Raw genomic sequence first — 27,437 nt, forward strand, 5'->3', positions numbered from 1 at the left:
AGTTTGTTCTCTGTATTTCAGAGTCTCTTACAGTTTCCTTCCCTCCCTTTCTGTTCATAACTATTTTTCCCCTTCCCTTTCCCCCATGGTCTTCTGTTAAGTTTCCCAAGTTCCACATATGAATGAAAACATATGATATCTGTCTTTCTCTGACTGACTTATTTCACTTAGCATAATACCCTTCAGTTCCATCCATGTTGCTGCAAATGGCAGGATTTTATTCTTTCTCTTTTTTGGCATGAGATTTATATAAAATTGATCCCCTATCTGGCTCATGAGATGTTTGACCACTGCATTTGTATAACCACCTCCCCTGTATATACTGTTTAAGGGACACACGTATTACCTGACTAGAATCAATGAAACATAAAGGTTATGTTTGTCAGAGCCTCTGGAGAGAAACCTTTTGTCATTCCTGCTGGATTTGAAGGTGTGAGGATACAAAGCCTGAAAATACTATTGCCATCTTCCTACCACTCAAAGGATCAGAAGGAGGCCACTGCAGAGCAAACAAAACACAGAGGTGGGTCCCTAGACATCATTTTTACCTGGAGTCATCTATGCTTATAGTTAGTACTAGCCATCAATGTGTGGACAGTGAGAGTTTCTTGAAGGTGGTTTGATTGGGCTTCCTGTCACTCATAATTGAAATATTCATGAAAGGTGTTCATTAGTCCTCTTCTTTTTCCCTTCTTGCCTGTGCTGGCTCTAAATGTCCATGGAGTACACATGAGTCAGTGCCATCATGATATGTGCAGGTTGTAGTGATTAACCACAAAGGGTTTGCTCTCCATTGTCACATTGAACCCATAGTTTTATAGTCCATGGTCTATATTTTGGCCATAATTATCGTAGCACTCTTACCCATAAAGAACACCTGAGTTTAAAATAAATACTAATTAACCTTTCTGATTTTGCAATGTTACTTATGTTTTGCTTATATGAGGAGCCTTGGCTGTGTACTAGTTAGTAAGCTCCATCTTTATCTATATTTTCCACTTATGCTTTTCCACTTCTAAGGATAACTTCTCTACCTAATCTTTCCATAACTATTATTTCTCTTTGGCCCAAATCTCTTTTTCGTTCTTCATCTCCAGGCTAATGGAAGCCTTCCATTCTATGCAAAATATAAAACAAATAAACAAACAAACAAGTAAGTGTTCCCACTAATAAACTGTTCTATTTATGCTTTTTCCTACACTAGCAAATTCTTGAAAAATAATCTAATTTCTTCTTGAGCCGTTCCATAGTAATTCTTCACACTACTATAATCTGGGTGGCTTTTCTCTTTACTGAAACTCCACTGAGTCATCAGGAATCTCCTAACTGCATCCAGTGGTTCTCCCTGTGGCATTTGATTTACCCTTTATAGTAACCCAGCTCCCATTGGCTTTTGGTGCTTCATATCTTCAGATATGCCTCCTGCTTCTATATCTGTTCTTCTGATATCTCCTCTCTAGTAACTTTCAGTGCTTTTCCACATCTGTCCTTGACTACCTTCCTACTCCACACCTCTATTTCACATTTCATTCTGTCCCCTGACTTCAGTTACTAGGGTTACATAGTGACCATATTGAGATGGAACTCCAAGAGTTTTTGAAGGCATTTGGAAGTGAGAAAAATGCACATTTGAAAAGTCAAAAATAATGTGTTGTTTTTCTACAGAGGCTTTATTTTATCTACAGAGGCAAACTGCTCTTTTGCATAATGAAAAATCTTTTGAATAGGTCATTTAGTTATATAAGAATAAAATGAAGGCCCTACTCTGGCATACAGAAGATTGATACAACATAACTACAAGAGGCTAACAATCTCTAAACAGTAATGTACACAATGTCCTCCTTGGGAGCACAGCTGCAACACTGCAGATTCAGTGTATTTTAGAAAAAAATGTCATTTTTTTTCTAAATATGGATTTACACTGCATAGTCTTTGAACATAATTGTTTATCCTTGAGATGAATGCACAACTTGACATTAATTTTGATAGCCCCTTTTTCTTTCTCTTGGCCTTGGAGCTTGAGGTCCTGAACTCAGGATAGGAAAATATGTTGAAAGGCACTTCCATAGGGGATAAGCTGGTTTCTGGAAGATGGGCTTCGACTTTAGAGGATTCAGAGAAATCCCTGGTAGGGGACCTCTGTGGAAAGGGTTGAGTTTTGGGTTCTGAAAGCATCCATCAGGAAGGTCTTACAGCAGTTACAGCTGACTCTAGCATCAGTTTAGGGAACTGGAAGCAGGTATTGAGCTCATGCTTGGGAGTGGAACCCACCTATAGATTTCTGAATTTGAGGGAAAAGTAGGTGACCTGCAGGGGAGCGATACATCATTTTGAAGCCAGAGGCCTGGCTGCAGAGGAAAGTGATAGCCAGGGAAGATGGGTAAAATAAGTAAACACTCACTGGCCATTCTCAAAAACTTTAGGATGGGGATCATGTTGAAATAGCAAAGGAGTTCCAATTATTGAAATCAAAATAAAGCATGAAACAATCAGAGGTGCTATAATCCCCAAATTCTCATCTTTGATACTATATTTCTGAACTTCAGTGCTCCTATACCTAGCATTTTCCAGACATTGAAAAAAAAAGGAAGTCCTTTTGTTAGAAGTCATGCATTTAAGAATGAGCATGGGGAGCTTTGCCAAAGAACAAAATTCATTAACTTAAAGGAATACCTGCAAGTCCAATCATATCCAGGTTGGAATCTCAACTCTGTACAATTCTTACTCCATGTTAGTTCCTCTGATTATGACTTAATGCCACTACTTAGTGTTTCCTCCTACAATCTGTCCCCGTGCTTGAGTTTCCCTCTCTAACATACAACCTCCCTGTTTCTTGTTTGCAGCATTTGTCGTTGTGCTTAGTTTGATCTTCCTGGCTCTTGACAGCTCTAGCCACCAACTCTGGGTACAGTTGTGCTCCTGATTCTACTGACCAGTGTGTCTGGTATTCATTTCAGGTACTCAGTAACTATTTGTTTCATGAGTGAATGTTCCTTGGTAAATCCCTGCACTCAATGATTTCAAGAGACTTAAGCTCCGAGGTGCCCCTGACTTCACTCAATTTCTACCAGAATAACTCTGGGAATTGCTGATTGACATCAATGCATTCATGCTCAAGTTAATCTCTCACAAAATGAAGAACTCTTAGACTTAGTAAGTAAGACACAGAAGTCAACTGAGAACGTTTTTATCAAGAGGCATAGCCTATTAAGATTCCTTTCCAGCAGTTTAGACTTTGCTTTAATTTCCAGGTAACTACATCCCACCTGTCTTCATTTTTTTTTCAGGATCAAAACCTATTTTTCAGGAAATTATTTTATGTATTCACTAGGAAGTATAAGTTATATATCTTAATACGATATGTATCCTAGAGGTATCTGCATTTTTATTAGTACAGTAAAAATAGTGTCTATTAATTAACTTTTACTCTATCAGGTATTGTGCCGCTTTTAATCCTCAGATCAGCCCTATAAGTTTAGCATTGTCATTATTCTTATTTTACAGATGATGAAGCTAGGAAATAGAGAAGTTAAGTAACTTGCTTAAAGAAAGGAAGTATTGAATGGAGGATCCAGGTTTTGAACAACCGATTCTTTCTAAATCCAGAGTCAGCACTCTAACTATGGTAATTCTAAGCCTTGGATCCATTCACATTAACAAAATGAAGATATAAATTATGTTGTTCAGTGGTATTAGTAAACATAATATCCATCTCTGTAAGTATCCCTCCCAGACAGCTGCCTCCCCTCATGAATAGCAATTCATGAGGCCATGGATGCTACTTTGCCTGGCAATATCCAAATCTAAATAGTGACAATCAGACAGATTTTTCTGTCTCTCTCTCTCTCTTAAGGCCACATGTTTCTGGATTACAACTGTTGCCGCTCTGAAAAACAATAGCCTCTAGGGACACATCTGAAAGCAGGACTCATAAAATACTTGCATTTACATTTGAAAATGTCTTGTTAAAAAAACAACAAACACTTGTATTCATTTAGGAAATTATTCTATAATCCTTCAAAGAAGGTCAGAATTCAAATTCTGTCAGAAACTCTGTTTCTATTTTTCTTATTTAAATCACCCTTTAAGAGAGATGTTTTGTTTTGATTTGTTTTCTTAACTGAAACCCTGAAATTACCAAGGCTTAGCAGAAAAAGGGACGGGTGTGTGTGTGTGTGTGTGTGTGTGTGCGCGCGCGCGCGCGTGTGTATGGGTTTTAAACTGATTCATAATTTGTTTTGTCCTGCTTTATTAGGTGTTGACCTTTTTGTGCAATCCAGCCCAAATTTCCAAAAAAAAAAACATGCCTCTCTGGAATACTCCCTGAACCATTTTTTTTTTCTAGAAAGAGAATTTTCCTTTAAAAAATGTCACAGAAGTCAGCAGGTTTTTAATTTAAAGTTTAAAAGCAACTAAATATTTCTTCATCCCTCTTCCTTCTAAATCATTATGTTTTACTAATATTCCAAAAGCAAATGCAACTTTAATAATTATATACACATCTCAACAGAAGCATTCTCAATTTACTGCTGTGTCTTACTAAGTCAATTGGAAACATGATATGTATCCTAGAGGTATCTGCATTTTTATTAGTACAATAAAAATTGTATCAAGCATCAAGCATTGTTGCTTTAAAATTTCTTGGGCTGTTTTTTTTTTTTTTTATCATAAAGTCACAGCCTTAGAAGATATACAAGAGATACCCTTAGGTTTAATGAGGGACATGATTGTAAATGTTAATCCACAGGCTCTCCAAAAACATAAATCCTGACTTGTTGCATTTCCCAGTTTCCACAGTGTAAAGAAATACTCCCACTGTAGCCAATTTCAAGCTACTGATGTGGCATCACTGAAGGCAGAGTTGGAAGTGATGCAAACACCATCCACACCACTGGTTCTGACAACCCTGACAGTACATGAGCTTTCCTCAGAATTTCCAGGAAGTCTCCGAAGTCACCCAAGTCAGATGTTACTCAAGGGAAGCAGATGAGAATTGTGCTTAACAGCCAAGCCCTCAAGGTGGGTGCCCAAGCCCCTAAATCCATTAAGTTACTTTCTGTGTTCCCTCGGGTGGGTTGTGTAACCTTTCTGTCAACGTGTTTCCTCTTATGCATGAAGTATATAAAATGGTAATAATGTTTCTATCCCATGGGATTGCTGCGATAATTAAATGAAATAGTGTATTAAAATGCTTCAAAGATTTCTTGGCACAGAGCAGGCTATAATAAGAGGCTTTTAGTTATAAATTTGGGTGTTGCTTTTCCAGGATCTATCATTCCAACTGTCAGAATGTTTTACGCATTGCCATCTTAATTTTTCAGAGGTCATTAAAAACCATCCTGCTCAACAGTAATAGCCCGAGAGGAGCCAGTTATAGAAAAAAGAGCACTAAAAGCAATAACAGAAGTCATACCTTAGTTTCTGTGCCTAGCTTTGCCAAAGCCTAAGTCTGTGACCCTTGGAAAACATGTTTACTTCTAGGAGCTTTGGTTCTCTCATTGGTGAAGTGAAGAAAGTAATGGTAATCCTGCCAACTGCATCAGATTGTGAAGAGACTAATGTGAGCCCTTGGAAGACGGTCCGAATGTGGGTTATTATTATTAATCCAGGTTAAAAATCAAGATGCCATGGAAGCATGGAAGCATTAAAAGAAAATAGTGAAGAGGTTTATATCATTTGAGTAAAAGTTGGGGATCATGTAGTGTTAAGAACTGGGATTTTTTTTAGAAAAGAACACACACACACACACACACACACACACACACACACCCCAGTTCTACCATGAAGCAGTTAAACATTTTTTTCTTTCCACAAAAAAAAAATTTTCAAATGAAAGGAATAATGCTTACAAATGTAACATGTGTAAATGAATTAGGGATCATGGAGAACTAAGATAACAAAATATCTATAGAATCATAATTTCTGGAAGGAAATACAATATAAAAATCTATCAAATGAAAAGCAAGATATTTATGAAAATTAGATAGTTAGCATTATGCCATCATAAGATGGATAATGCAAATCTCCAATTCTTTAAGGTAAAAGTTCCTTAGTTTTATAAATAAATATAAAAAATAAAATGTCAAGGACTGGTTGAAGAAATCTTAAACATAATGGCCACTCAATTTGTGAATAATAAAAAGCACACATGAAAATGAAGGAGTAAGGAAATTACAGGAACATTAGATTTTTTTAAATATACAAACTTTGAATCTCTGTTCACTTAGAAGAACCATATGCATTATATACGCACTCAGTGAAAGTTAAGGAAGAAAATAACTCTGCAAATAGTTTATGATCTTAAAGTGTGCCTATGATTTTCCCCCTAATTTATGAATCTAAGTCATGTTTTAACTGAAAAGTTCTGTTAACAGAAAAAAAATCACCTGTGCAACATAACCCGCACCATGTTCTTTTCTGTCCATTATTAGTGAAAATTCTCATCTGATATTAAAAAGGTCAGTGACATAAATGATATATCATGATATAGGAAGATCTCCAAGTTTCCTTATTTAAGGGGAAAAAAGCAAAATAAACATTGTGTATATAGTGTGCTACTTTCCATAAAAGCAAAACAGAAAAATACGAAATAAAAATTTGTAATAGATCATTGGAAATATACATAAATTTATGAATTGGAAATATAAGTAGATTGGGGTGGGATAAGGGTGGAGGCAAGGTGTTCATGAGGCACCTTTACCTTATTTTGATTTTTTAATCATGTGAATTATTACCTGTGAAACAACAGTGGTGTGTGTGTGTGTGTGTGTGTGTGTGTGTGTGTGTGTGTTTCATCCACTACTCATAGACATATAAAACTTCAATTTTAGGGGCGCCTGGGTGGCTCAGTCGGTTAAGCAGCCGACTTCGGCTCAGGTCATCATCTCGCGGTCCGTGAGTTTGAGTCCCGCGTCGGGCTCTGTGCTGACAGCTCAGAGCCTGGAGTCTGTTTCAGATTCTGTGTCTCCCTCTCTCTGACCCTCCCCTGTTCATACTCTGTCTCTCCCTGTCTCAAAAATAAATAAAACATTAAAAAATTTTTTTTTAAAAACTTCAATTTTACATCTGGCTTAACAGTTCTCCCCTCCCTCATGCTCAGGCCTGACTCACACATGGACACCTGCAGAAGGGAAGGGGCATGATGGATGTTCACTCTCCATGTTCCATCACCAGCACCACTCACTCTGCTGTTTCTTACCATTCAACAGTGTGATAGGAGTGGCAGAAAATTATAGGAGTCAAAGGGCATTACACGACTGATGTGTTTGTTGTCATCTATGTGACAAATGCCCAAATACTGGTTATTTTTCTCTTCTGGGAGCTTTTGTGTATCCTTCAGAGAACTTGCTATACCAAGAGGCTACCTTGACCATTATGTGTTCTCTGATATCTGGGTTGAATCTTTTATCTCCCTCATTCATTCAACAATCACCACATGCAGCCTCTTTTTCACCTTCTGAAGGCAGTTGCCTTTCAATACTGGTCAATCCCTTCAAAAGACCTATACTGCATCTGCTTCATGACTTTGAAAAACTTAGTGCCTTTTCTATGCTAAGCTCTGGAAGGAGTTTATTCTCTCCCTCCACAGTGTCCCTTTTACCTGTGAATTCAAGGTAGTCTGAATTAGCCTGCCACCTTTGACTCTGTTGAGATGAGAATCAGGAACCGGTTTCAGTACCCTCTAAACTGCTAGAGACAGTGCACAAATCTCTTACAAACTGTCATATCATACTCCACTAAGTCTTCTATTAGCAGTAGGATCCTCAGGACCCTCTTTTGAGGTTCTGAGGTAAGTATTCCCTTAGAGAAAAAAGGGGAAATGCACAGTTCTCTCTTAAGGCTAGGGTTTTTTAACCTCCATACTATTGAACACATGGGGGCTGTATAATTCTTTGTCATGGGGGATTTTCCTGTAGCAGCATCTCTAGCCTCTACCCATCACCAAATAGTAGCACACTCCCATCAACCAAACCAAAAATGTCTACAAACATTGCCAAATGACCCCAGGGAGGCAAATTGCCTAGTCAAGAGCCACAGAACTAGGCTAACAACCTTCTTCAAATAAATCCCCATTTCTTAATCTCCTTACCACTCTGCTAAGCAGCAGGCTAGGTGATAAGGTTTAGGTGGTGATCAAATACACATTTGGGACTGTTTCTTAACAAGCCCTGAAGAGTGTCTAATAGGTATATCTTAAGAGAATGCATGGGCATGTGACACCCATTTTCTCAGAAAGAACTCTTAAATCTGGAAATAATAGGAAAATCCTTACATCAGTAAAAATCGGTACAAGCTTACATCTGTCTCTGATGTTTACAAATCTATGCCTAAGGACAATGAGTGTAGGAGGAGAAGAGACTCTAATGTGTTCATTTTATGACTTAATTGTTTGACTATTTTTTGATATTCAACTATTTGGATTAAAATGTGTATGTTTTTTAGAAAGAATCATAGTCCAGTTAAGTAGCTCTAAGAAAAAAATCTCTTTAAATTTTAATACGATTTTGATTTTGGTTTCATGACTAAGATATGCTAAATTCATGTTTGAGATAAATGAAGGCCAAGAAAGAGGAAAAAAGGGAGAGAGACAAAGAAGATCAAAGGGAAAGGAGGCTAAAACTTACCTTGTTTCATCAATATAAACAGCTTCCAACACAGATGCTGCATATTCAATGTTCTTCTTTAAGTCTACGACGTTAACATCACCTTTTTCCAGCTGCTTCACTAAGCATCTTAGTCTGTTTTAAAAAAAGTAGTCAAAAAAGAGAGAAATAAGAGGAGATTTATTATAATCATACGGAAAACAGTCTAATATTAAATACACAAATCAATTTAAATTATTAACATATCTTTCTAGGTCATCATATAGAAATATTTTGAGGAGTTTTTTGATATAATTAAGATCAGTTTTTCTCACTTAGACAACTCTTAAAAGTTACATTCACCTCTCAATAATATTAGGGGTGTACATTGTTATTTCAGGTACTATATTTCAAGGACAGTCTTTCTGAAAATTGAAAACAATATAGATATTTCCCTAAAGTATGTTCCCAATATTAGAATTTATTCTATGGCTGCTCTGCTTCTTTAGAGCTGGAACTAAAAAATTATTTAAGGGTACTTTTTCTTTTTACCACTACTGTGGCAATTATTCACGGTATATAGCAATAACAAAAATGAAAGGCAAAAGATCTGAGAAAATACGATTATGATGAGAAAAAAATCTATGTATGAATGCTTATTATTTTTACTGAAATGATTTTTCACCTGAGGCAAATCTGTACAATATTTTCTCTCGCTTTTGTCCATACAATGATGTGTCCCAACTCTCTGAGGAATTTTAAAGCCTGGATCAACTAAGCCATGTCTGGAATCCTGACTCACAGAAACTGTTAGATCATTAATGGTATTGTTTGAAGCCACTAAATTTGGGGATTATTTTTTATGCAGCAATAGATATTTCATGAAGTGAGACAATACAAATTGCTACTATAAGTTTCTAACATTTTTAGAAATTTTTGTGCTTTAATTATAAACCAAGTGTTTCTGAAGATATTACCCTATCCTAGGCAGAAAAGGAAAACAAATTCCTTATTCTCTACATTGTATAGATAAAAAATGTGAAGACAATTTATCCATTTTCCCAAGTCAGCAGACAATTTAATTCCATTCCTGAGCAAAAGTATTTCAGAGAGAATGGAGTACATCTACTTTTAGGCATTGTCTTAAAGATAGTGTAGCAGATTTTCTGAAAACTTACTTTGGATGATTTCCAATATCAAGGCTAAGGGTGTAAAGACAAGTTAAAATTTTCAGTAAGGGTTTTGACAAATTATTTCTCCATAGGAAAAAGGCACACCTAGACTAAAACTTCTTATTCAGGAATCTACAAATAATTCTCTTTCGTATCATATGCTTTTATATGATAAAATATTAGCAGATAACCACATTGCAAAATAAAATCTATGTATTAATAAATTAAATACGTCTCATTCATATAGTCAGCAAAACAAAACAAATCAAAGATAACAACTAAAGCAGGTTACTTATGAAAACTAAGCCTGTCTGAATATGATGATAATGGAGTAACACATAGAGATTTTTGTAATGTGTATGACCTACGTACATTATATTTAGTGAAATTGCCTTTTATGTGTGAAAGCAAAAGAAAAGAATTCACAGGTCTGCAGTGACTTAAAAATATATCCCTCATGTATCCTTCTTGTGAAAAGTACCTGGTACAGCTTGGTTGTATTTCATGGTTGTATGACTTAATTTTAAAAGCAGTAAGTACTTCAGATAATTGCTTCTTTTCTTCTGAATAAATAAATAAACTCTATTTTTATTTGAGTTAGCAATCCTCTCCACTAAAAAAATCTACATTTTTTCAAGCCTTAAAGCTAGGTATAGTCATTTTACAGCTTTCTGGCCAAGGAGAGTAAGAGGAGGTTGTTGAGTAAGACTTTTGGAACAATTATTTTGAAGAAGGCTAACTCAGGTGGAAGGGGTTCTCTTTTATCCTTTCCGGTTCCTCGCTGCCCAAATGCAGTGGAAGTGTCTGAAGATCCAGTAGCCATTTAGAGTCTTGAGGCAATCTGGCAATCGGAAATTACCCGAGAGAATGGCAGACAAGGAAGATGGAAGTGGCCTGAGTCTCAGGCTGGGAATCCACCCTAACGAAGTCACACACCTCTGAAGTTATTTCGTATAAGAAAACAAAAAAGAAATGTTGTGTTTAAGCTACTATTATTTTGAGACTTTTATGTGCAGCTGAGCCCAATCCTAACCAATAAGTCAAATGAATAAGAAATGACTCAGAATTCAAAAATGGCGAAACATCATAGAAAATGAAAGGGGATGCCCCAGGGAAAGTGCCCACAGACAGGTGCACTTCCGCAATCATGACAGCCTGCAGTTGTCCTCAGGGGTATCATCCCATCAGCAGATCAGACCTGATGAAACCTCTGACAGGGAACATGCTCTTTCACAGAGACATCTTGATGTGGTTTAAAAACAAAGTTATGCATTTTGATATTTTAATAGGGGTATAAATCTATACTCTGACACAAGAAATTGCTCTGAAAAAATACTCCAAGAAGGTTTTACCACCTAGAAGATCTAGTTATATAAGTTTATAAGTATAAAATCATAGTCACATCCACAAACACACACACACACACACACACACACACACACCCCACCCACACACTCCTAAACTCACTATGTTGATCCAAAAGACCGGAAGGAAATATATATTTGGGGGTTACTAGGACTTCTTCCTCTTTTATTTCCCTTGCCTGTATGCACCTAATTTCCTTTAGTGAGTGCAAAGTTCTATTTACATAAAAAGCAAAACTATTGCATTGTAAAAAGACTATTTATAAACAGAACAGCAGGTTAATGGAATAATTTATATAATTATTATTCCAATAGTGAACTTGCTTTTGTATTCAATTTATGCATAGAATAATCCCCAACCATCTTATTTAGGCTATTATTTCATTCTTTTTATAGATAAAAAGGTCAAATCTCTTTATTATTCATTTTCAAATGATCATAATTTCGAAACTAGTAGGTTCTAAAATATTAATGCTTTAGCACATATATCTATAGAAATTTTTAATTTTTTAAGTTTATTTTGAGAGAGAAAAAGTGTGTGCACAAAAGCAAGGGAGGGGCAGAGTGACAGGGAGAGAGAATCACAAGCAGGCTCTGCGCTGTCAGCACAGAGCCCAATGCAGGGCTCAGTCTCATGAACCATGAGATTATGACCTGAGCCAAAATCCAGAGTCGGACACTTAACTGACTGAGCCACCTAGGCACCCCCAAGTTTTGTATTTTTTTAAAAAAATAACTATATTTACCTAATTACTCAGTCATCCTATGGGTCAATCTCAGAACCAAAACAGGAATCAGTCATGTGTAAAATGAACAGGTTCTCTTAATTTAATAAAACATCTTTTTAATAATGATTTGGTTTCTTTCATCAGAGTAAAGAAGCATGGTGAAAAATAGTGTTCTTAATGCTGTTCTTAAGGTCTAGGTATGTTCTTCTGGTTCCCAAAGTTTAGGTTAAGTAGACTTGTTAGATGTTCTAATCTGTGCAGTTTCTGGCCCACTAATCTGTGGTTGGAGACTCCACTGGCTACTTTGCTGGGTAGCAAAATGAGTTAACAGCTGTTCTATCAAACATAGACCAGCTATTTATAGGTCAATGATATTGCCAAAAAGGTGTTGAAAACCCATCAGTTAAATAGATATTAAGCATTTATTACCATGCCTGTGGCTCTGTAAATATATACATTTCTACATATAAATTATTTTATGTATTTATATACATATATATTAATACATATAAGAATATATATGAATGCATATATAAGAATGCACACACACATGTATAAGACATGGGCACTTGTGTGTGCACCACAGTATCTGTCTTCAAGGTATTTACAATCTCTGGGGGTAGCATGATATATGCACATAATATGGTCAAATGTTGAAATGCATACATTCCCCATTACTTCTTTTACACAACCCTGATTTTACACAACCCTAAGAAAATTGATTTAGTCATTGTTCCTCAAACATTCTCACATCATCCTAGATTGAAGCTCTTCTTTCTTACAGAAATACCTTTCTCTATGTCTCATCTTTTACTGCCTAAATCATGCTTAGTAAATAGGAATATCTTGGGTGCTACCTATATCATAAGTCCTTTGAAGATTACCATCCATTGTGTTCTCTTCCAACTTAGAAACTAAACCACACTTCATTTATTCCTCACTAAAAAAACTGAAATTTCTCTGGCTTCCTTATAATTTCAATTTTGTGTACATGATGTTTTTCCAATTGGTTTCCAATCCAATAAAAAAATGATAAGGACTACAAAGAAGCAGGATAATTGATCCATAATGAGGATAAAAATTAATCAGTCAAACTTGGCCCAAATATGACAAAGATGATAGTATTAGAAGGCAAGGATGTTAAAACCATCATTATTAAAACACAATTATGTAAAAAACATTATGCCAATAAATTCAATAATTCAAATAGAATGAACAATTTCCTTAAAAGACACAAACTATCAAATCTCAAAAAGAAATGAGTAAACTGAATTTGCAGTTTAAAGTGTTAACATAAAGAAACTTCAGGCCCATATGACTTCATTGGTGAAATATGAAAAAATATTAAGGAAAAATAATACCTGTTGTCTTCAAATTTTTCCAGAAAAATCCTATATCCTAACCCTAATCTTATGTCATTCTGAGAAGTCAAAATTGCCCTTATAACAAAACCAGATGAAAACATTAGCAGAAGAAGGAAGAGGAGGAAGGGGAGGAGGAGGAACAACCTATCAATAAATATGCCTCATGAACATAAATGTAAACAATCCTTAATACTTTGAGAAATCAAATCCACCAATATCTAAAAGAATAGTACATCATAAGATTAAAAAATTAATCAATGTAACTCACTATATTAAGAGACTAAATAAGAATGGAATAGACTAAATAAACAGGAATAGAGAAGAGCTTCCTCACTTGATAAAGGTTACAAAAATCTACAGCTAATGTCATAAGTAAGGTAAGTGACTGAATGCTTTCTGCCAAACATCACTAATAAGGAAGGGTGTAGTCTCACCCCAGCTATTCATCACTGTACTGATGTTTTAGCCAATGCAATAAGGCGAGAGTAAAAGGCATCCAGATTGGAAAGAAAGCAATGAAACTATTTTTGTTCACAGGCAACATGATTCTCTAAGTAGAAAATCTGATATAATATGCCAAAAGTTACTAAAAGTATTAAATTATTTTAACAAGCTTGCAATATAAAAAAAAAAGAAAAAGTCAATATCCTTTCTATATGTAATCATGGGATAATCTGACATTAAAATGAAAAGCAGTATCATTTAAAATAGTACCAAAAAATATGAAATTCTTTGACATAAGTCTGAAAACTGTATGGAAGCCCTATACACTGAAAACTATAAAACATTACTGAAAGGAATAAAAGTAGACCTAAATCAATGAAATGCACGTGTTCATGGATTGAAACACTGAATATTGCTAACGCATAATTTTCCTCAAATGTAACTACAGAGTCAATGCAATCCCAATAAATGTCCTAGCAGGTTTTTGTCGTTGTTATATATATTGACATGCTAATTCTAAAATTCATACAGAAATGCAAAGAGCCTAGAATAGTCAAAACAAATGTAACAAAAAGAACAAGTTGGAGGACTTACACTATTTCAATACTTGTAAGACTTTAAGACTTATTTTAAATTTTTTAAAATGTTTTGTTTATTTTTGAGAGACAGAGAAAGAGCATGAATGGAGGAGGGGCAGAGAGAGGGAGACACAGAATCTGAAGCAGGCTCCAGGCTCTGAGCTGTCAACCCAGGACCTGACACGGGGATCAAACCCGTAAACATGAGATCATGACCTGAGTTGAAGTTGGCTGCTTAATTGACTGAGCCACCAAGCACCCTTTCAAGACTTATTTTAAAGCTACAGTAATCAGTACAGTAAAAGCATAATCTGGTACATTATTAGCACCAAGAGAAGTCTGTAGATCAATGGAACAGAATATAACCTAGAAAGACAGCCACAAATATAGAGAATTGATTTTGGAGAAAAGATACAAAGCTAATTTAAAGCTAATTTAAGCTAAGTGTAAAAAAGACAGCCTACATAATAAATGGGGCTGGATAAATAGAAATACTTATGTGTAAAAGGAACTTTGATCCATACATGTACCATAGATCTAAATGTATATGCTAAAACTGGGAGCCTAGAAGAAACCATAGGAGAAAATTCTGTCATCTTGAGTCAGCCAAAGATGTCCTATACACAACACATAAAGCACTATCTATAGAAAAAGTAGTAAGTTAAACTTCATCAATATTAAGAACTTCTGTCCTTCAAAACATTGTTAAAAGAATTAAAAGAAAAGCCATAGACTAGGAGAAAATATTTGCAAATCATATATCTAATAAAAGATCTGTATCCAAAACATCCAAAAGAACTTGCAGAACTCAATAATAACAAGACAAACAAACCAATACAAAATTTACAAATGATTTGAACAGACTCTTCACCAAAAAACATATATTCATTGCAAACATGAAAAGATGCTCAAAATTACTAAGTATTAGAAAAAATTCAAATTAAAACAATAATAAGATGCAATCAAACACCTATTAGAATGGCCAAAAGTAAAATAACTGATCATACTAAATATTAGCAAAGATGTAAAGCAACAAAAATTACCATACACTATTGTTGGTAATATAAATATGTACAATCATTTTGAAAACAGTTTCTTAAAAAGTTAAACATGTATCTACCATATGAATCAGCCACTCTATTCTTTGGTGGAGAGGAAAAGAAACATATGTCTTTTTAGAGACTTGTACACAAATATTCATAGAAGCTTTATTTGTAATAGCCTCCAAATGGAAACAACCCAATAGTACATAGAAAAAACAAACTAGGGCATATCCATCCAAAATTCTACTCAGCAATAAAAGGAATGAACTACTGACATGACTAAATGCCAAATAATTATGCTAGTGAAATAAGATATGTGCATACTGTATGATTCCACTTACACAAAATTTTAGAAAATGCAAACGATCCTTACAATGACAGGAATCAGATCAGTGGTTGCCTGGAATAGAGGAGGAGGAGGGGGTGGGGGGGAGGTCAGGGAGGAAAGGGAAGGAAATATTACAAAGAAGCTCAAGGAAACTTTTGAAATTAAGGGAGATGTTCATTTTCCTAATTGTGGTCATGATTTCATAGGTGTATACATATGTCAATTTTTACCAAATTATAAATTAAAAAATGAAATATGTAATCAGTAATTTGAGGTAGAAAAAGGATGTATGCAAAATAGATGCTTCTCTTACATATCTTCCTTTTTCACCAATCTTATTGAAATATTAAAGTTCTAATGTATACTAGTAGAGACACAAAAAAAAATCAAGCAGCATTACACTCCTAATGATCTTTTCCTAAAGAGAATGACACTAATCTTTGATAATTCATAAGGCTTATAAATCAGCCTGAATATTATGAACAGATTTTGATCTTAGCTTACCTTACCTTGTAATGATCAGAATACTTAGAAGAAAACAGGAATGAAAATAGAAACACCATCTTTGAACATAACCGATTGGCTTTGTGGTTCAAGAAGTAGTTGTAGAGTAGAAACAATTTCTACCTTTGAACAAAGAATCCTGAGCTGTAGAAAATGATTTTGTGTTTTTATATTCAAATATAGAACTGCCACTTTCCAAATGAAAAAATACTCAATATAAAATGGTGTTGTTTTCATAATCAAGTACTTCAAATACTCTAAACTCACCCTCTAAGATACTGCTACATGACCCAATCTTGCAAAAGAACCACCTGCATAACTAAGATTATTCTCATATTGAAAAATCTTTTGTGTCTATGCAAGTTTTTATTAATTCTAGGATGTAAAATGCCCAGGACATCTCTAATGCCATAGAATTTGACTAATAAATAAATGAAAGCAATTTAAAAGAGAATTGATAATCATTAAATCCCTATCAACATCCCCATTTGTGACCTGATTGAAATATAAAAGTGAGAAAGATATGGTTCTAAGGACACCGTACTAAGAAGCATAAAAGGTAAAACTAAAGAGTGTCTCTAGCAGATTTTAACATTAGCACCAAAAGATGGCCACACACAGGAGTGTACAAAAACGCACAAATAGAGGCTATCAACAAAGAAGCTACTATGTAGTTTTCAGTAAGTCCTGTTGTCTCTGATCCCAACATGATAAAAAAATTATAATAAGAAGCCATTAAACAATGAAATTGTCTTACCTATTCTGCAGATCAATGTTTAGGAAATTAAATCCTAACCTTAGTCTAAAAAGCAAGCCTTCTTAGATTTAGATTTAAAGTATTTTTAAGACATTTTCTTTCAGATAGTCAAATGTTAGAGTAATTATAAAGCTCCTGTTACCTTTATTTTATGAGATAAATAATTCCCACAGCAATAGGTGTCATTAAAAACAGTGGGAAAATTTGTATAACAAATATTATCGGCCTTTAAAATAAATTTACATTCTACATTTAAAGGAGAAAACTAATCCCACTAAGGTGGAGAATATATGATGGAAAAGTATTTTGGGTGAGTATTTTTTAAATACAAAGGAATATACAATTATTCTCTCTCTTCTCCCAAAAATCACAATTTAGGTAAACTATTCATCATTCTACCTTAAGTAAACTTTTTCTTGCAGAAATGGGCATGCATAATCCCCACTATGTGGAAGAATTCCTTTTAAGTACAGCGATACAAACACTAGAATAGTTAGAAATGCTTTCAAGATTAATTTTTTCCTCCTTGGAGGCAAAAGAATAGTAAGATCATATTGACTCCACGGAGGGAACCAATCACTTGTGCCTGGTTACTGTTTCCCCTCTGAAATACTAAGGGCTGTATGGACTGCAGGATTTTCTTTAAGGATATATGTTTAAATAAATATGCAATAATTAAATATATATTTATATACACATATATTTAAACACATATTTAACTATATAAATATATTATAGATTTAAATATATATTTGTATTTATAAAAACATAAATATGTAAAAATATATTTATAAAATATAGTAATTATTTTATATAGTAAATATATTTATTTACCATATAATATATATAAAATAAAAATATGTATTAAACTATTTTATTTAAAAATTAAAAATACTAGGGCGCCTGGGTGGCTCAGTCAGTTAAGCATCAGACTTCGGCTCAGGTCATGATCTCATGGTCCATGAGTTCGAGCCCCGTGTCGGGCTCTATGCTGCCAGCGCAGAGCCTGGAGCCTGTTTCGGATTCTGTGTCTCCTTCTCTCTCTGCCCCTTCCCCGCTCACTCTCTCTCTCTCTCTCTCAAAAATAAATAAAGATTAAAAAAATAAAAATAAAAAATATTATTATATATATATTTAAATCTATGTGTTGTGAAGAAGAAAAAGTAGTGACCTTCATCTACTATTAAGGTATTTATTTAAACTAGGGAAGAAAGATTAGGAATAAGGTGTACACACCAAAGAACCACTAAGAAAACACATATGCTTTGGGAAACACATATTTAGCACAGAGCTCAGGTAGCCACTCTGTGCTAAATATCTTTCACTTTTCCCTCCAATTGCACTCTACTGGAATGTACACTTCTCCTTGCCCTTAACAGGTGTTGTAAAGAATACATCAGGTGACAATTTGGGTTTCACAAATAGGAAGTATCACAGGAGGTAGAAGAGAGGAAGAAGAATGAAGTCAGAGTATTATTCTTCTCTTCTCTCTGGATGTTCACCCCCTATAGAAAGTCACTTGTCAGGCAGCACTCTCCCTTTCCACAGAATTCTCTTGCAAACTTTCTGTCTCTCATCAGGGATAACACATACCTGGAACCCCATGTTACTAGCCCAGAAGTACTGTATTATCCTGGTGGTTCCCTACATGCATCCCACAAATATAAATACTCTCTTTTGTTAACTACCCCTCAAATTACTCATTTTGACTGTCATCCTTTTTGCCTTACTTGTATCAACCTCCTACAATGCTATCCTCTCAAACCAGAGACTTTCAGATACTTTCAGTACAGTCCTCTGGGAGTGCTGAAAAGACTGTAGAGACAGGGCATTAATGTTAGTGAGGGCTCACTCTAATTATATTCACCCTTTTCTGGTATTCATGGAGAGGAGCAACATACTGATGGGACAGCTACTTCAGCTTTCTAGAGTGATCAGCAATCAACTGAGCTCTTCTTCATGGACACTGCACAAAATGCTGAGGGTCAGCTGCTTCATAGGAAATGGAGGAGAATGGATGAGACCAAATTGCCACTTTCACACTGGAACAGCCTGACGCTTAAAAGGGGTGCTATGGGGAATGATTGATGCTAGCTGGGTCAGAGAGCATGTGGTATAATTTTTCAAATTAAAAAAAAAAGTAGGCAGAAAGGATTTGTGGTTTATATTTAAGCCTGATGGATTAAAAAAAATGCCTTTACTACTGTTCACCAATGAAATACCACTAACATCACATAAAGGGATTGAAAAGGTAAAAGAGCTATGAGGAAAAATAACAGAAAAGATAAGAGCAGAGAAAAGTTCACAACACATTTTTGGGAAAATTTAACAGTGAGATATGGTGACTGACTTAACAGAAACCAAGAAAGAAAAACAAACCAAGGTACTTTCGAAAGGTGATGACACAGAGAAGCAAGACAATTATTCCTCATAGAACCTTGAAACAGCTTAGGGGATAGGGACACCAAAGATCTTATAATACAGGGATCTGGCTTCAGACTCAAAACAGGAGATTGGTTAGAGCTTTCAGATTTATTTTGCCACCCCAACTAGCAGGAAACTATCCTTACCTATACTTACAACAAACATGGAAATGAGACAAGACTGCCAGATTGAAAATAGACAGATTAAATGAAAGTCAGTATGTTGAACGATACCCCAGGTTTCTTTCTACTACCTATTTACAGAATGAAGACTGAGAGATTCGTTGTGGGAAAGACTGAAAAGCCCCAGAGAAAGAAAATTTTGGAAACAAACAGTTCACAGCGTGCTCACCCTTCAGTGAAGCTCAGCAGGTGACAAGGCACCACCTAAGCAGAGAGAGAGAGATTCTAATCACTTCTCAGAGCCACACTCTTTAATATTAATGGCCTGTCAACAGTGAGCAAGCGTGAAAGGAAAACCTCCAACATGAAAGACATGGACAAATATAAATAAAATAAAAAAACTTGGGGAAACCAGAAATAATACAGAGACTAAACAAAAACATTGAAAAAAAATGAGAAAATAAGAGATTTCTTTGAGAAAAATAAGAGCTTTCATCTATGAAACAAGAATATAACACTACTTTTTAAAAATGTAATGAATGGTATTGAAGGGGCTCTTGGAAATGAATCCAATGATTTATGTAAAAATGTCAACAGAAGGAGTAGAGGAAAAAGTCTAATATCCTATAGTCTAATATCCTATAAAGTAGGCAAAAAGACAGCAAGAGGGAAAATAAAAAAAATAAAGATAAGAAAATTAAAGGCATTTAGTTCAGGAGATCTAATATCTAGTGAACTAAAGTTCTAGACATCAAGGGGCACCTGGGTGGTTCAGTCAGTTAAGTGTCCAACTCTTTTTTTTTAAATTTTTTTAATGTTTTATTTATTTTTAAGACAAAGAGAGAGCATGAGTGGGGATGGGGCAGAGAGAGAGGGAGACACAGAATCTGAAGTGGTTCCAGGCTCTGAGCTGTCAGCACAGAGCCCAACACGGGGCTCAAACTCACAAACTGTGAGATCATGACCTGGGCTGCAGTCAGACGCTCAACCGACTGAGCCACCCAGGTGCCCCAAGTGTCCAACTCTTGATTTCGGCTCAGGTCATGATATCGTGGTCATGAGATCTAGCCCCTATTGGGGCTCCATGATGATTGTGTGGAGCCTGCTTAGGATTCACCCTCTCTATCTCTCTTTGCCCCTCCCCGGCTCATGCATTCTCTCTCTCTCTCTCTCTCTCTCTCTCTCTCTCTCTCTCTCTCTCTCAAAATAAAAAAATAAACACTTAAAAAATAAATAAATTCTAGACATCAAGGATAGCGGTAATTAGTAACGAAAAAGTCAATTATCCAGAATTAAGAATCTCCATTTTGAAAGGTCCCACCAGAGTCAGTTTCAAGGGCATATGAACTGGTAGTCACATAGGACCTGTGCTTAGAAAGATACCACTCTTGGTTTTGCACTCTGCTGTCACCATCTTGAAATACTTAATTTTTAAAAAAAATTTTTTTAAACATTTATTTATTTTTGAGACAGAGAGAGACAGAGCACGAACAGGGGTGGGTCAGAGAGAGAGGGAGACACAGAATCCGAAACAGGCTCCAGGCTCTGAGCTGTCAGCACAGAGCCCAACGCGGGGCTCAAACTCACAGACCACGAGATCATGACCCCAGCCGAAGTCGGCCGCTTAACCGACTGAGCCACCCAGGTACCCCAAAATACTTAATTTTTGAAGAAGGAGACCTACATTTTCATTTTGCACCACGCCCTGTACATTATGTAGTTGGTCCAGGGTCAACCTAGAATTCTATACTCAGTCAAGCTATCAATCAAATTTGAATAAAAAATAAAGGCTTTTTCAGACATTAAATGACTCAAAATTTGATTTTCCATGCACTCTTTTTCAGGAAGCCACTGGAGAGATGCAATTGACCAAAACAAGAACATAACATGAATCTAATGCAGATGAATGAATAAGGGAAGTGTCTGAATAAGAGATATGTGACCATCCTAGAAATAAACTAGTCTAGATGAAGTAGGAGTGCAGAGGAAAGAAAGTGGGAGGAAGTCTCCAGGGAAAAAAATGGAACTGATGAACAATGGAACTGACAGGATGTTTGGAACTTTGTTTTGACAGATCAGTGAGCATTCATAAAATTATAAAATATATTTGAAAAATACAACAATTATGAAATCAAGGAGAAAGAAAAAAGTTATATGAGATAGGAAAGTCATTTGATTGACGCTTTGATTGACAAGTGAATAATATTTAGAAATCACTGCTTACAAATACAAGTGACTTAAAAACTAAATAAGGAGCAGTATGACTCTTTTGAAAAGATGAGGGTAAGGAAGTTGGTGAAGTGAATATGTGAGAGCTATTTCCTCAGTTATTATTATGGATGTCAATTGATAAAGTCTGAAATTGATAAATCAAGAAATAGTAAAAGCATATTATTTGGAAATATGCTAAAGAAGGAAGAACTAGAAAGAAATCATTGAAGTTATCTATTTCTGGAAAATTGATTGCTGGGTTTTTTAAATATTTATTTATTTTAAGAGAGAGAGAGTAGGAGAGAGAGAGAGAGAGTGTAAGCACAAACATGAGTGGGGGAGGAGCAAAGAGGGAGACAGAGAGAATCTCAAGCAGGCTCAACACTCACCAGGGAGCCTGATGTGGGGCTCAATCTCATGACAAGCCATGAGACCATGACCTGAGCCAAAAGCAAGAGGTGCACGCTTAACTGACTGAGCCAACCAGGCACCCCAACTGCTGTTTTTTGATAATAATAAAAATAATTTTAATGACATAATCACCTGTTAAAGTAGAATATTCAGTAGACTGCTCACAAGTGACTGAACTTAGAATTCAGATCATTTACTTGATAGTTTCAGAATCACCCACCATGAAAAATGTAAATTACTGACAAATAACAAGATGTTGAAATTCATCTTGAATTCAAAACAGAGAAAGACTGAAAGGGCACAACACATCCTAAACATAAGTTGATGGTTAATGTTAATCTCCAGTTGTTCTAGGCTTTTAGACACACAGTGAAGCCAAGTGAAAGAAAATTATACATGGTTATCACATATACACCTGTTTGTCGCATGCTCCATGCTCATGAACTGAACTAACAGAAAACAGGCCCCTGTGTTTCAGATTTGAGGTAGACACACAAAAGAAAATATATATATATATATAAATATATAAATATATATATATATATATATATATATATATATATTCTCTCAATTCTCTATACTAGTTCTACTACTTCTAGCTCTAAATTCTTTATCCCTTCTTTCCCCAATCATTTTTTTTTTCTGCCACGGAAAAAGATTATCTTTTATTTGTGAAAAATATTCTATGATTTTTTTCAATACCAAATAGACAATGCTCATTTGTACTAGCTCTGTAAATTTTCTGCTTCATTGTTGTTATTTTGGTAAGTTATTTAGGTACTTCATCAAAAAGAAATTTTTGATGTAACTGTAAAGAAGAGAAAGAAAGATATAGGAAGTAGCATAAAGTATGAGAGCACAGTGAACTATAATCGATGAATTTATTATTTTATTGCATATGTATTTAGTTTTGTATATTACAGTATTGCATATGTATAATACAGTTTATTACATATTACATATTTTTTGAAAAATCAGAGAAAGGCATATTGAGTAGTGTTACAAAAGTAAAATTAGAATGTGGTTTAGAGAGAATGAAGAGGCTCTGTATGTAAAGAGCACTACGAAACTGTCGTGTCCCTGAAGTAATAAGAGACTGAAAACCAGCAAAGTTGAGTACTGCATTGGCTGAGTAAAGAAAGCTCAGCACCAGTTCCACCAAAAGTAACAAAGGTATGTTTAAAAGTGGGCTTACGACATTTGCTCTTAATTAATACAGTTATCATGTATTAATACAGACTTCAAAAATACACTAGCAGAGAAAGAAAGTAATAATTAAAATAGATTTTTGGTGAAATATGCATTAAAAAACTATGGAAAGAAAGTACAGGTCTACTGCACAGGCATCTGGAACCATAGAAAAGACACAACTGACACAAGTAAGGCTTCCTAGAAGCAGAGAGGGAGAAGGAAATACCCTGGCTTTTCTCTTCCTCCTTACCTATCCTGCAATCTTCTGATGGTATCAGCCACTGGCCAAATCTAGCCAGGTGCCAGTTTACACAGGAACCTGGGAAATCTAGCTGTGATGGACACAGGGCAGAGTGGGAATAAGGTGAGGCACAGACCCAAGGGCAAACAGGCCCTGGAACATAAGACATGGTAACCAGAAAGTGTCAACATTTTTTCTGAGGTTTGGAAATAAGGCAGAAAGGTAGGTGAGATGCCTTCCCTGACCTGTTGGGGCAGGGTAGAACAAGGGTTATCTAGAGGATTGGACAACCCAAGGTTTGAAATCCTTTTTTTTTCTTTTAATTTTTAAAAGTAGGCCAAACACAGTTTAAGTAGATTTGTACAGAGTGGCAAGTACTTGAGAATTAATATAAAAGCTTAAAGTTGAAATTACAACGTTCAACTTAATTTATTTTTTCTTTTTCCAATGCAAACCCGATATTGGCAAATAACAGAGGCTTTTATAGTTTTTTAGAGACTCTCCATAAATTATCTTCTATTAAACAATGACCAGAGTATAATAAAAATAAGGTATGTGGTCACAATTCTTAGAAAGCAAATTGTCATTTTTAGCTTGGTTTTTATTATATAAATTATATTTATTATAGATATTATTATAAAGGCAATGAATATTCACTATAAACAGGCAGCAGATGAGATTTTCAAAAATAGTCTGTAGCAGGAGGAAAGGAATACCATCCTGTATTTCTTAGCAAGTACAACATAAATCATTGTGATAAATAGGAACCCACAAAGCATGCCACCACCATAGAATCAGAGGGCTCTCTGAAATATGTAAGGTAGAAAGATTATTCTCTTTTTCCTTTCTTATTTATATAAGGTCCATGCGCCTTTGGGTTTAAGAGCTATGCCTGTTTTTCAGCTCCCAGGATAATCTCAGAGTGGAGAAATTTCATCTGCCTTTCATGTTCTCAGAGTCAGAAAGCAATAAGTAGATCTCAAAGATCAAATACCCATTTGCTCTCAGTCTTCTTTAGGGTTGGTTCCCTGGGGATCCAATGACCAATCAAAACAGAGAGATTTTCATTGATGAACTCAACTTTTTAAAAAACTTGCTTTCTTCTTCTTTCCATAGTGAATGCATTTGTAAGAGTATCAATCCTGGTTTCCTACCCTGTATTCTTTTACTCTTCAAATTTATAGCATCTACCTATTTTAAGAAGAAGATTTTTGTAAGATCTAAAATACGAAGATATTTTTTTCCTTGCTTATTCTTTGGCCTTTACTTTTAAAACATTTTTATTAGAGTAAATCATGCACAGATATCTATCTATCTATCTATCTATCATCTATCTATCTATCTATCTGTCTATCATCTATCATCTATAAATCCTTTCATAACAATTAGCAGTTTGGGGCACCTGAGTGGCTCAGTGGGTTGAGCTTCTGACTCTTGATTTTGGCTCAGGTAAGATTGAGCTCCACCTCAGCCCCCTCCACCCCACCCCCTGTGCTGAGCATGGAGCCTGCTTAAGACTGACTCTCTCTCTCTCTCTCTCTCTCTCTCTCCCCTTTGGCCCCTCTCTCTCATTTGAGTGTGCTGTCTCTCTCTTAAAAAAAGTTAGCATTTTTTTTTCACCCACTCAATCTCACTCTGTTCTATTTACCAGAGATATCTACTTTAAAATATTTTGGCTGTTTCTTCTGGGACTTTTGTCCATATTTTTAAATGGTATACTTATTTTTTTAATTCTTGACTTACCAATATTAGATATTGCCTATTGGCTTCCTGTTATGATAGATAAGGGTTTAGGTCTTTTATATGTCTGACTGACCATTTTATATTACCCTAAATTCCCAATACTGTTCTATACTACTCTTAATTTAATCAGTAATCAATAGTTACATTTTTAGGATATGCACACAATGCTCATTACATGGCCAAAAAGTATATAAAGATCACATTTCCATTCTTGAAGTTTAAAAAATTTCCTGAAATTATTAAGTACCTCATTTTTTACTACCATTATTTTCTCTATGTCTATTCCGTATTCCCCCCACCCCAATCCCATTTACATCTGCCAATATTAATCAACAATTTCCCTCTTTTATTCTGGGGACTTCTGTCTTGTAGCTCTTTAGCTTGTGGCTCAAACCTGGATGAGTTACTCTCTAGATCTGAAACATAGCTATCATCCTGTGACATGCTTTGGCCATACTCCGTTATGGTATGGATCCCTGTTTCTGGATTCTATGACTTCCTCTTTTCTGAATTCTCCCCTGTTTTACTGGAAAGAGCACATTCTATAGTAGTTTCTAAGACCGTGCTCATATGACATAAATCTTTGATGGGAATGCAAGCTGGTGCAGCCACTCTGGAAAACAGTATGGAGGTTCCTCAAAAAACTAAAAATGTAACGACCCTACAACCCAGCAATTGCACTACTAGGCATTTATCCAAGGGATAGAGGTGTGCTGTTTTGAAAGGACACATGCACCCCCATGTTTATAGCAGCACTATCAACAATAGCCAAAGTATGGAAAAATCCCAAATGTCCATCGAAGGATGAATGGATAAAGAAAATGTGGTATATATATACAATGGAGTATTACTTGGCAATCAAAAAGAATGAAATCTTGCCATTTACAACTATGTAGATGGAACTAGAGGGTATTATGCTAAGTGAAATTAGTCATAGAAAGACAAATATCATATGACTTCACTCATATGAAGACTTTAAGACAGAACAGATGAACATAAGGGAAGGGAAGCAAAAATAATATAAAAACAGGGAGGGGGACAAAACAGACTCATAAATATGGAGAACAAACTGAGGGTTACTGGAGGGGGATGGGCTAAATGGATAAAGGGCACTAAGGAATCTACTCCTGAAATCATTGTTGCACTATATGCTAACTAATTTGGATGTAAATTTAAAAAAATAAAAAATAAAACATGTTAAAAATACATAAATAAATCTTTGAATATGAATGATAAAAGCCTTTGTTCTTTCTTTCCATTTGATTGATAGTTGGACAGCATATTCTAGATTGAGAAGCATTTTCTCTGAAAATCTGAAAACTTGCCTTTACTTCTTCTGCCAAGGACAGACATGTGCTTGGTCACTCTGTTCTGTTCTGACAGTTACTACTATTCCTCCTATCTACCTATTTCAAAATTTCATTAAGATAATCTATTCTCTGGGGTGCGTGGGTGGTTCAGTCAGTTAAGCATCCGACTTTGGCTCAGGTCATTATCTCACAGTTTGTGAGTCCGAGCCCTACATCAGGCTCTGTGCTGACAGCTCAGAGCCTGGAGCTTGCTTTGGATTCTTGTCTCCCTCTCTCTCTGCCCCTTCCCATCTCATGTTCTGTCTCTGTCTCTGTCTCTGTCTCTCAAAAACAAATAAACATTAAAAAAAAAAAGATAATCTATTCTCTAATGTCTTCTCTTTTTTTCTCTTTGACTTTGTGGGTTTATAAATTTTTACTTTTCTACTATCATTTTAGGGAAAGTCTCAAGTTGGAAGGGAAACAGATATATGTGACAATCCACCATCTTTATTCAAAAGTAAGGATTCTCTTTTCTTGCTGCCTAGCTAAATTAGCAAAAAGGATGTTAGTAAAGTGTAGCTAAGATAGAAATTTTTTTGATGAAGTACCTAAATAACAAAATGACAATAACGAAGCAGAAAATTTACAGAGCTAGTACAAATGAGCATTGTCTATTTGGTATTGAAAAAATCATAGAATATTTTCACAAATAAAAGATAATCTTTTTCTGGGCAGAAAAAAAAATGGGGAAAGAAGGAATAAAGAATTTAGATTTTGAAGTAGTAGAGATAGTAGAGAGAATTGAGTTTATCTAGAAACTAGAAACTTAGTCTCTTGATTTGTATGCAGTTCTATAGTTTTTCTACTTCATTACTCCCTCTAAAATTGTAAAGGCTGCAGGATACATACTGTAAGGGAATCTGTGTAGTCCAAAATGC

At 35.3% G+C, this 27,437-nt stretch overlaps 1 protein-coding gene across 6 annotated transcripts in view; it reads right to left on the bottom strand.

Moving 5' to 3' along the window:
* Positions 1-27,437, bottom strand: part of PDE1A (phosphodiesterase 1A) — a 326,532-nt gene that overhangs the window by 83,773 nt on the left and 215,322 nt on the right. For all 6 annotated transcript variants that reach the window (XM_030326584.1, XM_030326583.2, XM_030326582.2 and 3 more), the window contains one exon: positions 8,625-8,738. In XM_030326584.1, the coding sequence (XP_030182444.1) occupies positions 8,625-8,738 (114 nt within the window). The remainder of the gene's footprint in view (positions 1-8,624; positions 8,739-27,437) is intronic.

Source organism: Lynx canadensis, chromosome C1 (assembly GCF_007474595.2).
Source record: "Lynx canadensis isolate LIC74 chromosome C1, mLynCan4.pri.v2, whole genome shotgun sequence".
Lineage (NCBI taxonomy): Eukaryota > Metazoa > Chordata > Mammalia > Carnivora > Felidae > Lynx > Lynx canadensis.